The sequence below is a fragment of the Triticum aestivum genome, chromosome 6D (genome assembly GCF_018294505.1).
Source record: "Triticum aestivum cultivar Chinese Spring chromosome 6D, IWGSC CS RefSeq v2.1, whole genome shotgun sequence".
Taxonomy (NCBI): Eukaryota; Viridiplantae; Streptophyta; class Magnoliopsida; order Poales; family Poaceae; genus Triticum; species Triticum aestivum.
In genome coordinates this window covers 153,783,856-153,799,341 of record NC_057811.1, presented here as the reverse complement: position 1 = coordinate 153,799,341, position 15,486 = coordinate 153,783,856, and the positions used below count along the sequence as shown (strand labels likewise).

Genomic DNA, 15,486 nt, shown 5'->3' with positions numbered 1-15,486 from the left:
TTTCGAGGGTAGATTATTCAACCCAAATTTATTGATTCGACACAAGGGGAGCCAAAGAATATTCTCAAGTATTAGCAGTTGAGTTGTCAATTCAACCACACATGGAAAACTTAATGTCTGCAGCAAAGTATTTAGTAGCAAAGTAGTATGGAAGTGTAACAGTAGCAGTTGTGTAGTAGTTGTAACAGTGGCAACGGTAAAGTAACTAAGTAAAGATAAATATGTGAAAAGCTCATAGGCATTGGATCAGTGATGGATAATTATGTCGGATGCAATTCCTCATGCAACAGCTATAACATAGGGTGACACAGAACTAGCTCCAGTTCATCAATGTAATGTAGGCATGTATTCTGAATATAGTCATACGTGCTTATGGAAAAGAACTTGCATGACATCTTTTGTCCTACCCTCCCGTGGCAGCGGGGTCCTATTGGAACCTAAGGGATTAAGGCCTCCTTTTAATAGAGTACCGGACCAAAGCATTAGCACTTAGTGAATACATGAACTCCTCAAACTACGGTCATCACCGGGAGTGGTCCCGATTATTGTTACTTCGGGGTTACCGGATCATAACAAATAGTAGGTGACTACTGACTTGCAAGATAGGATCAAGAACTCACATATATTCATGAAAACATAATAGGTTCAGATCTAAAATCATGGCACTCGGGCCCTAGTGACAAGCATTAAGCATAGCAAAGTCATAGCAACATCAATCTCAGAACATAGTGGATACTAGGCAAAAAATGGTGCATCTACCATAAACTCATTTAACACAACGAGATCCGCCGATCAGTGATTTTTGCAAATAGATTACAGAAGATGTGGTGTTTTCGGAAAAAATAGAGTAGTGTTTTCTGCTTTTTTTTTTTTGAGAAACAGTAGTCCCGTGCGACTGCTGCTACGGCCCAGCTCCCCGTTCCCCCGCAGTCCCGTCTGCTGGCTGCTCCGCGAGACCGCGACCGCACCGTTCCCCCTCGGTCTGGCGGTGCTCCCCGGCCTCGGCCGCCGTGCTGCTGCCGTCGGCCCCTGCCTCCGCTGCGCCGCCGAGACCGAGGAACGCCGACTCCCGCAGCTGCTCTGCGCCCCACTGCTTCTCGCCGACGCGGCGACGTGCCGCAGCCAGGCTGCTGCTTCGCTTCGCCCCGGGTAAATTCTTGACCAGGTAATTTCTAAGTTGGTGCATTGAAATTATAGTGAACAGAAAGAGAAGATGCGTCTAAATTGGGGCATTGAAGTTAAAATGAATTGAGCTAGAAGATGCGTATGTACTGAACTGAACTCAAATTCATTTCCTTTTATCGTTTTCAAGCCTATAGGTCTCTCAAAGGAGTTTGACCTCGTCTTAGTGGAGGCTTTCATATTTGTATCAATGATTAATTATTTCACTTGATGTTTATGCCTTTTCTTATGAAATTATATTTTTGATGTCTTGAAGGTATTGTCTTCCTTCCACTGTTGATCAGGTCGTGGGAGGCATAGATGAATCAAACCACTGATTTGGTACTCTTTCGTATCTCCACACTACAATCTGTATTTTTTGTCATGGTTTTATCTATTTTTGTTGGATCGTTAAGCATTGAGTTTAAATTCTACATTCATTGTGCAATCGAGCCATATTTTCTATGCCTTGGCATGATCTATTTTTTGGGGGTAGCTATCAGTGCTTAGATTTTGGTCCGGAGTCTGCTCACCGATAATAGTAAGATTCCTATTTCTTATTTGACAATGGTTTGATTTAAGCCCTACTTTCATGATAGTTATATTTCTACTTAAATTCTAATAAAATAGAGTTTGTGTGCATAGGTTGAGCCCTAGCTACTAGTGGAACCAATTTCAAATTAAATGCCACTAAGTACATGTACTTATTAATTTTTCCAAATGAAAGTGGATCTGCTTATATGGAAAATGCAGGGACTGCTGAGCCCTTAGTTTGTACCAGAGATTTTTTTTCTTGCATTTTGCAATGTCTAATGAGCATGCTCTGATCAGGAATATTGTTGTCCCGTCTGAAAGTTATCTTACGGAGAAGGGCCTATTAAGTTGAGTTTCTGCATTTCCTTCAAGATCCTATTGTTACCTTAAGAATAACAGTGGGTGCTCCAATATGTCTATGCACCCTATGTCGCTCTCCTTACAACCCTTCACTGCAAATTCAATAAACAAATATTCTTTAAGGTATTTCTTTCCTGATGGCTCTTATTAATTTACCGGCCTCCATTAAATTTTTGTCATTTCCTATCTCTTGTGTTGCATTCATTTTTAACTCCATTTCTTGTTTATTGGCTTTAGGAGCACTAGTGCAAATTATGACCGTGGTTTTATAAAGTTGGTGCCAATTGGAAGAAGTAGTGGACATTGGGCCACAAATTTCAGACCAAATTCTGTGTCTAGGCCTGAAACTTCTGTAGGACATGATTGTGTAGTGGGAGAGAATGATGGTGTGATCATAGTTGATCACGGATCACGTCGACAAGAATCTAATCTCATGCTACGTAATGGACTGATTATTTTTTGTGAGTTTTTTGGTGTTTATATCGACGCCTACCTTATATTAGTCTCACTTGAAAATTGCAGATGATTTTTTTAGCATGTTCAAGGCCAGGACTTGCTACAAGATTGTTGGGCCTGCTCACATGGTATGTTTTGATTGTTGTTTTTTCTGAAATTGTATTTGTTCAATGAGGAGGTGCAAATTATGAATTTATTAAGCTTTGCTTGAAGCTTGTAGCTCTCTTGAAATTTCCTTATTAGCAAAGTGAAAGTTGTTGGCATCATTAGCTTTCCATTATTTTGTGAAGGAAAAACTATTGACAATTATGTCAACTCGCAATCTGGGGTTCGAGTTGCCATAGTATTTCTGGGTCTAAATTCCTTGTCCATCATTGAGCATGTTTAGGATGCAGACTGAGTAAAGTATTTTACTCATCACTTCAAATTTGTCAAATTAAATTCATATGGAGCTGATACTATTTTTTAAGCTACTGCATTGCACCCTGTACTGGTCAACTCACAAAGTCACACATTTAGAACTCTGACATGATTTTATGCAGTAGTGATATATCCAGTGAGTTCCTGTGTATCTATTTATGAAGGTTTGCACACTGTTGCACTTCTTTTACCCATAGGCTACATGACAATACACATGTAGCTGCAGTATATGTGTCCTTTTCACTTATATTGAAAGCTTTCTGTTTCAATTAAAAGTTTGTTATAAACCCAGCATTTGGTGTCGTTCCATGTTGCTATCTTCTACTCCCTCCATTCCAAATTAATTGAAGTTCTCGGTTTGTCCTAATTCAAACTTCTTTAAGTTTGACCAAGTCTATCAAAAAATATTTAAGATCTACAATATCAAAAATATATAACGAATACATTTTGTAAAGAATCTAATGAAACTAATTTAGTCTTGTAGGTGTTGATATATTTTTATATAGACTTGGTCAAACCTATAAAAGTTTGACATAGGACAAAGCTAGAACTTCATTTAATTTGGAACGGAGGGAGTATTTCACTTCTTGCAATGGCCTTGTCTTAGATTGAGAAATACGACGTCGTAACCAATTTCCATGCATGAAGAAATAGCTCGGGATATGGAGAAATCATTTCTTTTTTCAAGACCATGTAGGAGAGCTGCATGTATAAATTAGGGAAAAGAGTTTTATAATGCCTAGAAGGTATGACCACCAGCAGAAATGCAACAGGGAAAAAGAAACCCCAAAAAGTGATACAACAACTACAACACAGAAGCGGGCAAAAACCTGTAGCTAGTGACCCCAAAAAACGACCCTAATTGTGTATGTCTTCCTTGATATTTCACTTTGCACCAACTGTGATTCATGATCTGTATTTGATCTGATGTCGTCCTAGACCTGCTGTAAAGCTGTGATACTCCTGTTCGAAGACTCTTCCATTCCTTCTCTTCAACGTATTTCTGGCGATCAGCTTTACCAGGCTATCAAATCTGCTTCTTCGGTCATGTTTGCAGCCTGCCTCTGGATGCCATTCACCATTCTTCAAAATGAGCTCCAACCGTTGGCTGAAGTATCATACCATTGCAGTACCCTGGTCCAAATCATGTTGAAGATGCCGCACCTGATGAGTAAATGGCCCAGGTCTCTGCTCGTAGTCTGACAGAACACACGGGTCTCGTTGTGCTGTAACCCATGCTTCCCAAGGGGGTCTGCAGTCCAGCATCTCTTTCAGATAGGAAGCCACATAAATATATTGCAACTAAGGGATGCCCAGGCTTTCCGGATGACTCAGGCATACTGAGACTCGATGGCCACCAAAAAAAAAGGCTTTATAGACAGTTCTGGATGTGTATTTTCCAGATGAATCCCGGCTCCACGACCAGGTACTGATACTTGAAGATCGATGTCAACCCTTTGAGTACCCCCAGCACGTTCAGAACTGGCATAAACTTGGCAACGGAGGTTAGGGCCTTGTACCAAGGGTCAAAGCCCCAGCCACTGTTCCTTTCTGCTGGATCGATAAAGGGGGATCAGAGAGAAGGTCTGGTGTGATCTCAGCAACTGAAAAACCGTTGATCCAGGCGTCCTGCCAAAACCGCGTGAAATTACCATCCCCAATTACTCAATTAGGACATTGGTTCCAGCGAGTAAGATAGCAACATCTGCACCAGCAACTAGAGGAAGGATTCTCCATGACCTTGTCATGTCAGTGCGCTGTAGCGATAGCCAACAAACCTTCACAGCTGTGCTCGTATGACATAAGTTAAGAATCCTGAGGCCTCCTAGCTTCTTTGGCCTACACGCCATGTCCTAATTAACCAGGCACTGATCGTCTTTGGCAGTGTCCGCACCCTTTCTGCAAGAAACTTCTTTCACAACTTCTTGGTCTTGGTAATCTTTTCACTTAAGAAATTAATTTCATAGCTAAACCAATAGAAATGAGATCTTTTTCGCTTCTTTAAAAAATGTTTTTTGTTTTGAATGAATATATTTGGGACCAGACAAACAATGTGACTTTCATAGCCAAGCCGATATAAATGACTTCTCTTTCCATTTCACTAATATCATTTTTTTCTATTTTTGAACAAAAACATGTAGGACATGACAAATAATGTGACTCTGAGTTAGTATAAAGATGTTGTATTCTTACCAATGCCTGTCAGACATGAAGTGAAACATATGCTGTGCACAAGCATTCCTGTTTTCGTCTAACTATTCTCTATTAGGAGTGTCCATGTACATTTAGTTAGCTTGCACATTGGGTTTAGTTCAGTCAAAATATAAGCATCTGTTTCATTGGATCTCTTGTTATAAATTAATCACACATTTTCAGTTGACCATCAGGAGGGCAGTTTAGATTAATCACCGACGCTAACTTCATTAAAATGAAGTACAGTTGCCCTTGATGCAGGCCTCCATTACAGCCTATACCTGTATGCTTTTGTTAATGAGCGATAATTTACCAACGTATATTTTTAGCCACTGTCCTGTATGCTTTTTTCTTGAGGTTTCTCGGAAAGGTGTATTACTATTACCAAAATCTCATTGATATTTGTTTCATCATTCTCCAATTGTTATTTATTTGTTATATTAAATTAATGGGCTGGAGGCATCTTTCTTTCGAACTCAAAGCTGGAGGCTTTTGTGCTAATGAATCATATCACTGTTAGTTCTTATCCGGAGATATTTTTTCATTTTGAGATGCATGAAGTTGCTAAACTTTTGCTTTGACAAAATGAAGGAGCTGGCTGAGCCTACTATTAAGGAAGCACTTGGAAAATGTGTGCAGCAGGGAGCATCTCGCGTTATTGTCAGTCCATATTTCCTTTCCCCTGGGCGACACTGGAAGCAAGTATGTTGTCGTTTTTTTTGTCTGGATGGATAGTTCTAAAATGTTTAATACGGAAGATGTCAGCGGTGCCTATGTTCTATTCTATTGCTTATATCGCATCAGTAAGACATGAGTTCTCATGCAATTTGGCACTGTTCTTTCTCAGGATATCCCTTCTTTAGCATCAGAAGCCTCTAAAGAGCACTCAAGCGTACCCTACATCATCACGGCTCCTCTTGGATTACATGAGCTTATGGTGGTATGTGCTAATTAATTCTCTGGATTGTGCAAGATTATCTATGTCACACTGAATTATGCATTCAGTAGCCCATCTTTTACGAGAATTGTCGTTAGTAGAAAAGCAAACTAACGTGATATTTTTTATAAGTAGATCTACAGGAACAGCCACCCTTTTGATGATGTGCTACAACTTTTCAGGATAGAAATGTTGAAAAGGAAGTGTAGAATTTTGTTTGCTACGTACTATTAACGAAGGGTTCAGAGTCATTGAGTGTTTGTTGTAGAAAAATGTCAGTGAATTGATAGCAACTAAAGCATTCTCCTCTTACCCATAGTGAATAAGGCTAATAACACACATAGTGGTAGTTCTGCCATGTAAAAACAAAGGGATCTAAATCCTACTATATATGTACAAATGCATGCAATGTTTCTGCTGCATGTAAGGGCTAAAGATAGCTAACTAACCCTTGTTTGGAGATGATATAGAGTAGAACTATTAGCGAAACAACACGGAAAAACTGCAAAGAAATAGATGTAGGCTACCAACCTAATCTGCATCCGTTGACACAAAAAGTATGGCTAAAACCTGACATCACAAAATTGCAAGAGAGGCTAACCATGGCTGAAACTTATTGATCAATTTATTCCTTTGATATTAGTCTGAAGCATTGTGCTATAACCAGACCTCACCAGCCTACAGCCCTACAAACCAATCACATACAAGATAAATTCCAAATCTTTTTAGTAATGGTATGATGCAGTTAACACTAAGATTACATTCTAAAGTACAGGCGTACAGCTCAGTATGTAAACTTTTTTTGGAAAAAGATATTCCCTCTATTTTGCTCCCTTTCAGCAACAACAAATCCCTAATGAACATGTAAAGCTAAACATCTCAAAGATCCAGATCCTAATTGCCTTAATGTTTAATTTGTGAACAACAAATCGGACATACTTGTTGAATAAGTGTGATCTATCTGCGTCGCGAAGAAGGGGGGAATGAGATTGATTTGTCCTCCTCACGGCGATGCTTGTGGCTGGAGGCGGCGTGCTGAACATACTTGCTGCAAACCAAGACAGGGAGCTCCCTTAGTGCTCCCCGACAGCGACGCCGTGGGACGGACTCGCCTCCTTCCTCGATTTCCCTGTCAAGGGGTAGAAAGAAACCATCATTTCCTACTTTATCAAATGTCAATTTGACAGTCATCATCATGTCTTACAGCATATTTAAGCGAACATATTAGGTACGTAATTAACCATTCAACTATCTTGTATGGGTATTTTTTGAGGCATCAACTACTTATTTAGCTTTTCCTCGCCACGACATGATAGGATTTCGCCTCAATAATTTTGATTGCATAATCTCCATTTGTATTCATAAAAAATGGCTCAATTTATGGCTCGCTCACTTCCATTGTAACTTGTCTTTTTAATTGCCACTAGTAGAAAAAGGGCCTAATGTGAAGCTCATTAGTCCCGGTTTGTAATTGAACCGGCACTAATGTGACCATTAGTGCCGGTTCCAACGGCTAGACGGGCGGCGCTCATTAGTACCGGTTCGTGGCGAACCTTCAGTACCGGTTCGTGTCACGAACCGGTACTAAAGAGGTGGTGGCCTTTAGTACGGGTTGGTGGCTCCAACCCGTACTAAAGACCCCCCCTTTAGTACCGGTTGGAGCCACCAACCGGTACTAAAGGTGGTGCGCTGCCACCCGCAGTGCACAATGTTTAGTCCCACCTCGCTAGTTGAGAGGAGCTCGCACCGGTTTATAAGCCCCGCCGCGGGAACCGTGTCGAGCTCCTCTCTAAGCAGGCCTTTGTGGGCCTATTGCAAGTCTCCTGCCCTGTGGGGCCTACTGGGCCGTACGGGCCTTCATCCTGGCCCAACTAGAGGTTGGGTTTCTAGTCGTATGCAGGCCGTGCCGGCCCAGTAGGCGGGCTGTTTTTGCTTTATTTCAAAAAGAAATTCAAAAAAAATCCTTTAGTTGGTGTTACCAACCGGGACTAAAGGTCCCCCAGACCACGACGCGCCTCGTGCCACGTGGTGGGCCTTTGGTCCCGGTTCGTGTTGAACCGGGACTAAGGGGGGGGGGACCTTTAGTCCCCACCCTTTAGTGCCGGTTCCAGAACCGGTACTAAAGGTCCTTACGAACCGGTACTAAAAGTCGTTTTTTCTACTAGTGTGCTCTCACATCCTATTCTTTTTGCACCGACTTAACTTTGTTACTGCATTGACATATATTGTTGCTTGCGTCATTTTCTATTGAATTCACAACACCACTTTGCTCCTGTCATAATTGACTCGTTGAGTGGATATACAACTCAGCCAAGTTCCAAAGATGCAACCTTAGGTTTTAATTATTTGTAAAAACGTGGTGTAGTGGCCTCCCTAATTAACATGGAGATTCGCTTCAAAATCATCGAGATGCTTTGTAGCATCAATGGAGATGTTGCCACTATTGCATTTGAAGCTTTCCTGAACCACTTAAGTATTCAACTCCCAGTTGATCCTGATAAGAAGTTCAGGGAAAAAGATACCATCATGAATATTTAGTAACTTGACTTCAATAAATCCTTTATTTGCCGTTAATTAATCCAGTTAATGCATACAATACATCCTACGTCCTCCTATTTACTCCCTCCGTTCGGAATTACTTGTCGCAGAAATGGATATATCTAGACGTATTTTAGTTCTAGATACATCCATTTCCGAGACAAGTAATTCCGAACGGAGGGAGTAGTACAGAACATGATGAAAAAAAAAATCAGATTTTGTATACTGCAAGCTCATGTAAGACCAGCTTAATCACTTGTGATATATAGATCAATCACCTGAGCCGCCGTCGACGACGAGGGGACGCTACTGACGTGGTCAGAACCCAGGATTATTAACAAATAAGCACTAAAGCTTGCTGAGTTAAACCCGAGCCTGGGCCTCCATACCGGCGGCGTCGCGGCGCGGACGACTCCGCTAGGCCATTGCACGTCCAACTCCTCGCAGTCTTTCTCGCTCGGAAGCACTGAATCGAACAGCAGCCCAATCAAATCAACACATCTTGAGATCGAGAGGGTATTTTGATAGAGGCAGTACAGAAGATCAACAAATCAGAGCAAAACAGAGGAACTGGAAGCACACAATGTAACAAAAAATACTGAAAGGCAAGCAAGTTTTACCAAAAATAGGGCTGCTCTTTTACCTGCCCACAAAAGGATGTAATGACAGTAGGATCTCATGTTTGATCTACATTTTTTTATTCACTGAATTTGTAGAACACTTGCGAGTTAGTACCTAGGAAAATAAATATTTTTCTACCTCAAATTTGCACATCAATATCCATGCCTAAATTAAGATTGCTTCTCTTTATGAAGATTTGTGCTGCTCTAACGTTCCTCAGTTTCCATGTTCAATTATCATTAATTCCAAGTAGGAATGAGGACAAACCTTGAGCAAGGATGTGGGGCTGAGCTCCTGCCTGCGGCTGGCGACGTTGTGTCGGCACCCTAATCCCTGAAATGAAACAGAGGATCAATGGATTAGTACAAAAAACTTTTTGGGACGGTGGGAGTACTATTTACAATGAGTCATTCAAAAGAAGCAATACACTGGCTAGGAAAAGACAAGACTACCCACTTGAGGCAGAGAAATAGTAATCAACATTAACTTACAGCAAGGCAAACTGGATCTTGGCTCCAAATACTCGGCTAAATAAGCAAAAACTGTGAGGAGCTACTGCTATTCAAAGATGTAGTTGTTTAAAACCTATATTAAACAGTTTAGTGTCTAAGAGAAAAATTACCTAACAGACAAACTTACGGTATCAATCCCAAAAGTTCAAGTTTTATGCACGCACATCAATCAAATATTAGGCACTACTAAGAAAGGCTCCGGTGTTACTGCAACAGTAAGAAACTGCACAGGAAAGAACTTAAACATACTCGAGCTTCAGGTATCCAACTCAACTCCGATGCAGGCACCCTTTTAGGCGTTGATCTTGTACAGATCATATACTAACAACATGCATAATCAGTTAGTAGTAACATGTCACAGTCCTAAACATAAATAGATGGCAAAGATGATGGCACAAATTACTTTATACGTCGAAGCATGCTACATCGTACCTAGCGAGGTTGTTGAAGACGCCAACGGCAGTGCCAAGGGGCGGGATGGACTCGATGAAGCACTGGTCCTCCATTACATGATTCACTAGGCAAAATCTGGTGGAAGAGGGGAGTAGGAGCAAACCCTAAGCACCAACCACAACAAACAGGATCACTAGGGAAGCAACCATACATGGGGGAAAATCTGAAAATAAGAGCATAAAAAAACAAAGAGGATGATGTAAACCAACCATGGATTAGTCTTGTATAGCTCGTAATCTATGATCTTCCTCTTCCGAGTCGTTTTCCTCCTCAACCCGCATCACAAAGGCCTTCATTTTGCACAAACAACTACTATTAGTACAACTGAAAAAACAGAGAATTGTAAGGATCCAGTTGCAGCACATTTACGAGAAGGACACATATTACTTGTATAAACATTTTTATTTGGAAAATGCTCAGGAAAAATGGCAAACCCCTGCTAGCGTCAGTCCTCATACAGATCGGTGTGTACTTTTTAGAAACCTTTCAAGCACGATAATCAAACAGTTTTTTTACTCTTTTAGTATCTTCTTCGAGACTTCCATGATTTGGCCAGTACTTTCCAAGTAACCTGGAAAACAACAACAGAGCCAGGCTACATCAGGAATGTAGTTCTAGGGGCTGTTCGGAAACCCCCCAGCTCCTAGAAATCCTGAGAGTTGCGGAGCTGGTAAACAGCCGCTCCACAAATTTCAACTACGACTCCACCTGCTCCGGGAGTGGAGCTGGGGAGCGGAGTACCTCCGAACAGGGCCCTAATACATAACTCCGAAAAAATACTACCATTCTGATGGATATGAGAATGAAATCGCTACCATTCAATCTAGCAAACATCATTGCAGCCGAAGCTCCTGCGATTAGTCCACCTTGCCTACTTCCAGCCATAGTAGAGTGCACCAGTTCATTCAGTCACTGAGCAACCAAGGAAAAGTAACACCCTATATAAGTTTTGGAATATTTGTCAACTGGGCATGTAAACATAAGCAAACATTATCACGCAAATGAACTTCTAGATGCATGAGTAATATGCAGCTGTGTGCCACAATTACCAGAGGCATCTACTACATAGGAAAAGGGAGTGTCAATAACAAAATATTCTTCAGTACATTTCAACAATTGACTGGAACAATCCTTTCTTTTTTGCAATAGAAATAACGGTGTCCAGTTGGGTGAATGTTGAAAGTAAAGATCTGATTGTGTTATATAGTTTAAAGAAGATGGAGACTTACCAGTAAGAAAATGATGCTGAATTTGACGCAAACAAACATGTTGGTGTCAATCATAAAAAAGTATACATATAAACATGGAGTTTTTCGTTGCTAATTAATAATTAATAATTGGTCTTGGCACTTCACTAAATGTTAGACTAACAACAAATAAACTGATAGACAAAGACCACTTGATAATTAACCAACCGATGCATAGATGGTTTGGTGCTGAAGATGGCTTTTATGCTGTTTGTTCGGCACCAGCGGATGCACCTCAATTGCATCAGTATGCTATGCCTGAACCTAATACCACATGACACCAGAACACACGGATATGAGACACACTTAAACAACCATTAGCAGGTAGAGAAGGAAGATGGATGAGTACCTGGGTGACGGCACGGAGGTAGAGGGAGGCATGGCCTTCTTGCCGCGGATGGCCGGATCTGCTCCCGGTGGTGCTTCTCCATGGACTCACCATCTCCCTCCACTTCCTCTCTTCATCTCGCCCTCCTCTCCCCTTCTCTGGCTGAGGACGACGCCACGGACGGGCCACCGCCACTATGTCCGCAACTTTCGCTCGAGCGAGAGGGGATGAGAAGGAGAGAGGGCCGCCGCGCACTGACCTTCAATTTGTAGCCGCAGCCTCGATTTGCAGCCGCCACGGACGGCCTTGAGCATGGTTGGCTGCTCCCCCTTCCCGCGTCTTAACGCGACCACTCTTCTCGCCTGAGACAGCAGCCACGCCGGCGACCTAGGTCTGGCAGATCGACGGAGCCGACGGGGCTCTGACAGGTGTCGCGCGCCGATGGGCGAGGAGGACGCCGCCGCCGCCGTCTGCCCATCTCCTCCCATCCCCGCTCCGCCGCCGTCTGCCCATCTCCTCCCATCCCCGCTCCGCCGCCGTCTGCCCGTCTCCTCCCATCCCCGCTCCGCTCGCCCTGCCCGACATGCTGCTCGATCTGGTGCGAGGGGGAGGAGAGGTCGCCGATGTTGAGGAGAAAAGGGGTGGGAGAGTCAGCCGTTGGGGAGGGCGTGGCTGATGGCGGCGGCTGCAGGGAGGTCGCCGGTGGCGGCAGCGGCAACAAGAGGGAGAGGGAGAGGAATCGGGCAATGGGGAGTGGGGGCCAATCCTTTTCTCTCATCGCTGGCCAATCCCTCTCTCTCTTTCTTCTCGAAGTAAATCTCTTTGTCTTCTAGCTAATCCGACGTGGACGTCACCAGGATGCGCCCTTTGCGCCACCGTTAATGGGTTCTATGGGAAAGACAATGGAGGCTACTTTGCTCAACAGTCCTATCCCCATAATTTTGGAAATTGTATACAACCAACCTTGTTTCTTGCAAATGAGCGCCTCAAATGGCTGAGACCCTAAGTTTGATTTTGTGCGAGCTTAACCCTGTGTCCCATGCCATGTTACAGAACCTATCACTATTATACTGATTAATGTTAATGGTTTTGTTCAGTTTGTAGATATGGACTGTGTAAATTTGTCAGGTAAAGATGTGAATGAAACACTCAATTTAATCAAAGTGAAGGGCATGCGGAGATTTTACTAGACCCTTCGCCCCGATCCACCTAGAGCTTCTCGATCCATCGTATGATCACTCAACTCCGCTGCGGTATGATTTCCATTTAGTCGTGTCAACTATAAAGATGCTATTTCGAAATTCACTTTGGCGCATGGGAGCATATGCTCCTGCCATTGAAAAATATATTTCAAAATGTCAAAAAATTCAGAACACAAATTTGACGTGTACATCTCATCATTGTATGTGCGCACGCCAAATTTTGTGAAAATCTGACATTTTATACGCCTTGTGTAAAAAAGACAAAAAAAATATCTCATGAAAAGCCTATTTTAACACTAAATTTTGTCTTTTTACATGTGACATAAGTTGTCGGTTTTCTGCAAAACAAGTTTGTGTGCACGTAGAATGTCGAGATGTATGCAGAAATCATTTTGTCAAAATTCTGTGACATTTCAAAATATTTTTAAAACACATTTTGAAAACCAGGAGCATATGCTTCCATGTGGGCATATGCTCCTGCCACTGAAAAACCTTTATTTTTCTTGAATTTATCTTTGCAATTTTTACCATATTTTTTTTTTGAGATGGAACACCCGATTCCATTAACCCACTGGCTCCGTAGAAACGCTGGCCGTCCTAACTTTTACATCGTCCGGCAACTCCTCAGACCACAGCTGTTTTGGAGATTGTCCACGAGCACCCATGGCAGCAAGTACATGGGCCAAAATATTACAGCCCCTTGGGGTAATAGAAAAGCTAACAGAATTAAAGTGCAGAAGAGCAAAAAGACGCAGGTCCTTGAAGATAACTCCTTCAGGTGCTAGATCAAATTCAGTTCCCTGTACTGCACGCACCAGAGATTGGCAGTCTGTTTCAACAATTATGTCTGTCATTCCCCACTCAACAGCAGCTTGCATGGCCTCCGAGCACGCCATTGCTTCCGCCTGTACCGCCGTGGCCACATGCCGGAGGCAGCCCGCACCCGAGCCTCTCACATCCCCCTGGTTGTCGCGTAAACGAAGCCCCAGCCTCCTGTACCAGTCTCTGCATGGAAAGAACCATCAATATTGATCTTTAGCTTGTCACCCACTGGCCTTCTCCAAACCTCCTGAACACTGGCATTCTCTAAACATTCTTTTGCTGCACACAGGTTCAGATAGTCAGAAGTACACGCACGGATTCTCGACAGTAAACCATCAATCGTTTCCCCCTTCTCCTTTGCATTTATATTGTTCCGCCTCGTCCACCAACACCATAGCATACAGACCACTAGGGTCTTTTTTTTCCTCGTCCAGTTCTAGCAGTAATTTAACCACTCCTCTTGCATCAGAACACGCACACATACGCAGCCGTACCTCTTCCATTTGTAGTGCTCGCCATACCTGCTTCACCTCTTTGCATTTTAAGAACAGATGCGCCCCGTCCTCGTTGAGCCTTCTGCAACAATCGCACAAAGTATCACACTCAATGCCTCTTCTCTTCAGGCCCATAAGCAAAGGCAGACTGTTGTGCGCCAGTCTCCAAATAAACTGCTGCATTTTTGGTTGGCATGTGATCTTCCATATGTTCCTCCAATCGATGTCACCATCAACAGGGTGGGAGGTGGACGGCAGCCCCGCATCACGCAATCTAATATACAGCTTGTATGCAGACTTCACCGTGAATGTACCTTTGCTATCAAAAAACCATGCGTAGAAGTCATCAAAATCATCTCTTATGGGTGTAGACAGGATCACCTTTGCATCTTCGCTTACGAAAATGTATCGCACCAACTGTTCGTCCCATGAGCCTGTATCCGGGTCGATCAGTTCACAGACCCTAGTCAGCAAGCATCTACCCTGCTCCGTCTTCGGTCGCCGAGAACCCTCTCTATTCAGCCAAGGATCAGACCAAATTTTAACACTGGTTCCATCCCCGATTCTGCAGATAAGTCCCTCTTTCAGCAACTCAACCCCTTTGAGAATACTTCTCCAAGTGTAAGAGATCCCTGGGTTAGCTTGTGCCTCCAGGATCGAGGTGCTCGGGAAGTACCTGGCTTTCAAAACCCGTGCACAGAGGGACTCTGGTTCAGTGAGTATCCTCCATGCCTGCTTAGCAAGCATGGCCAAGTTAAACCCATGCAAGTCTCTGAACCCGAGACCGCCAGTTTTTTTCGGTTGTGTCATGAGCTCCCAACTTAGCCAATGCATAGTCTTGGTCTTCTCATGCTTTGCCCACCAAAATCGACAGATCATCTCTCCCATTTGCTCACACAAAGTTTTTGTTAGATCAAAACATGACATAGCGAAGGTGGGTGTCGTGGAATTGTCACGGCAGATGTCCTTAGCGTGAGGACTTAGTCGTGAGGCCAGCGCATCTATGTAGTAGCTTGAGAGGGGTTGATTGGGATGAGAGACGCAGCGCGGATCAACGCACAAGACAAGGGTTTAGACAGCTTCGGGCCCCGGGAAACATCATCCGGTAACAACCCTACGTGCTGTTGAGGCTAGGCCTCATTATGATCACGGGAGAGTCGCCGGCTCCAGCTCTCGGTGTTTAGCCCTAGAGATTATTTCTTGTTGCT

The 15,486-nt window shown here is 43.1% G+C and overlaps 1 protein-coding gene across 2 annotated transcripts; it reads left to right on the top strand.

Moving 5' to 3' along the window:
- Positions 1-898: 898 nt before the first annotated feature.
- Positions 899-9,409, top strand: LOC123144242 (sirohydrochlorin ferrochelatase, chloroplastic). 2 transcript variants are annotated; one of them, XM_044563325.1, is made up of 8 exons: positions 899-1,149; positions 1,439-1,503; positions 1,993-2,178; positions 2,293-2,495; positions 2,578-2,639; positions 5,716-5,826; positions 5,972-6,064; positions 8,869-9,409. In XM_044563325.1, the coding sequence occupies exons 3-8, from the start codon at positions 2,108-2,110 to the stop codon at positions 8,935-8,937; spliced, it is 609 nt and encodes a 202-aa protein (XP_044419260.1). In that variant the 5' UTR covers positions 899-1,149; positions 1,439-1,503; positions 1,993-2,107; the 3' UTR covers positions 8,938-9,409. The 2 variants fall into 2 exon arrangements, with proteins under 2 accessions (XP_044419260.1, XP_044419259.1); XM_044563324.1 differs by having other exon boundaries at positions 913-1,165.
- Positions 9,410-15,486: the final 6,077 nt, after the last annotated feature.

Coding starts and splice junctions, on each gene's coding strand:
- LOC123144242 (XM_044563325.1), top strand. CDS start 2,108: ATGTCTATGCACCCTATGTCGCTCTCCTTACAACCCTTCACTGCAAAT. Junction 2,496..2,577: donor AGAATCTAATCTCATGCTAC/GTAATGGACTGA, acceptor TGAAAATTGCAG/ATGATTTTTTTAGCATGTTC. Junction 6,065..8,868: donor GATTACATGAGCTTATGGTG/GTATGTGCTAAT, acceptor TGTGATATATAG/ATCAATCACCTGAGCCGCCG.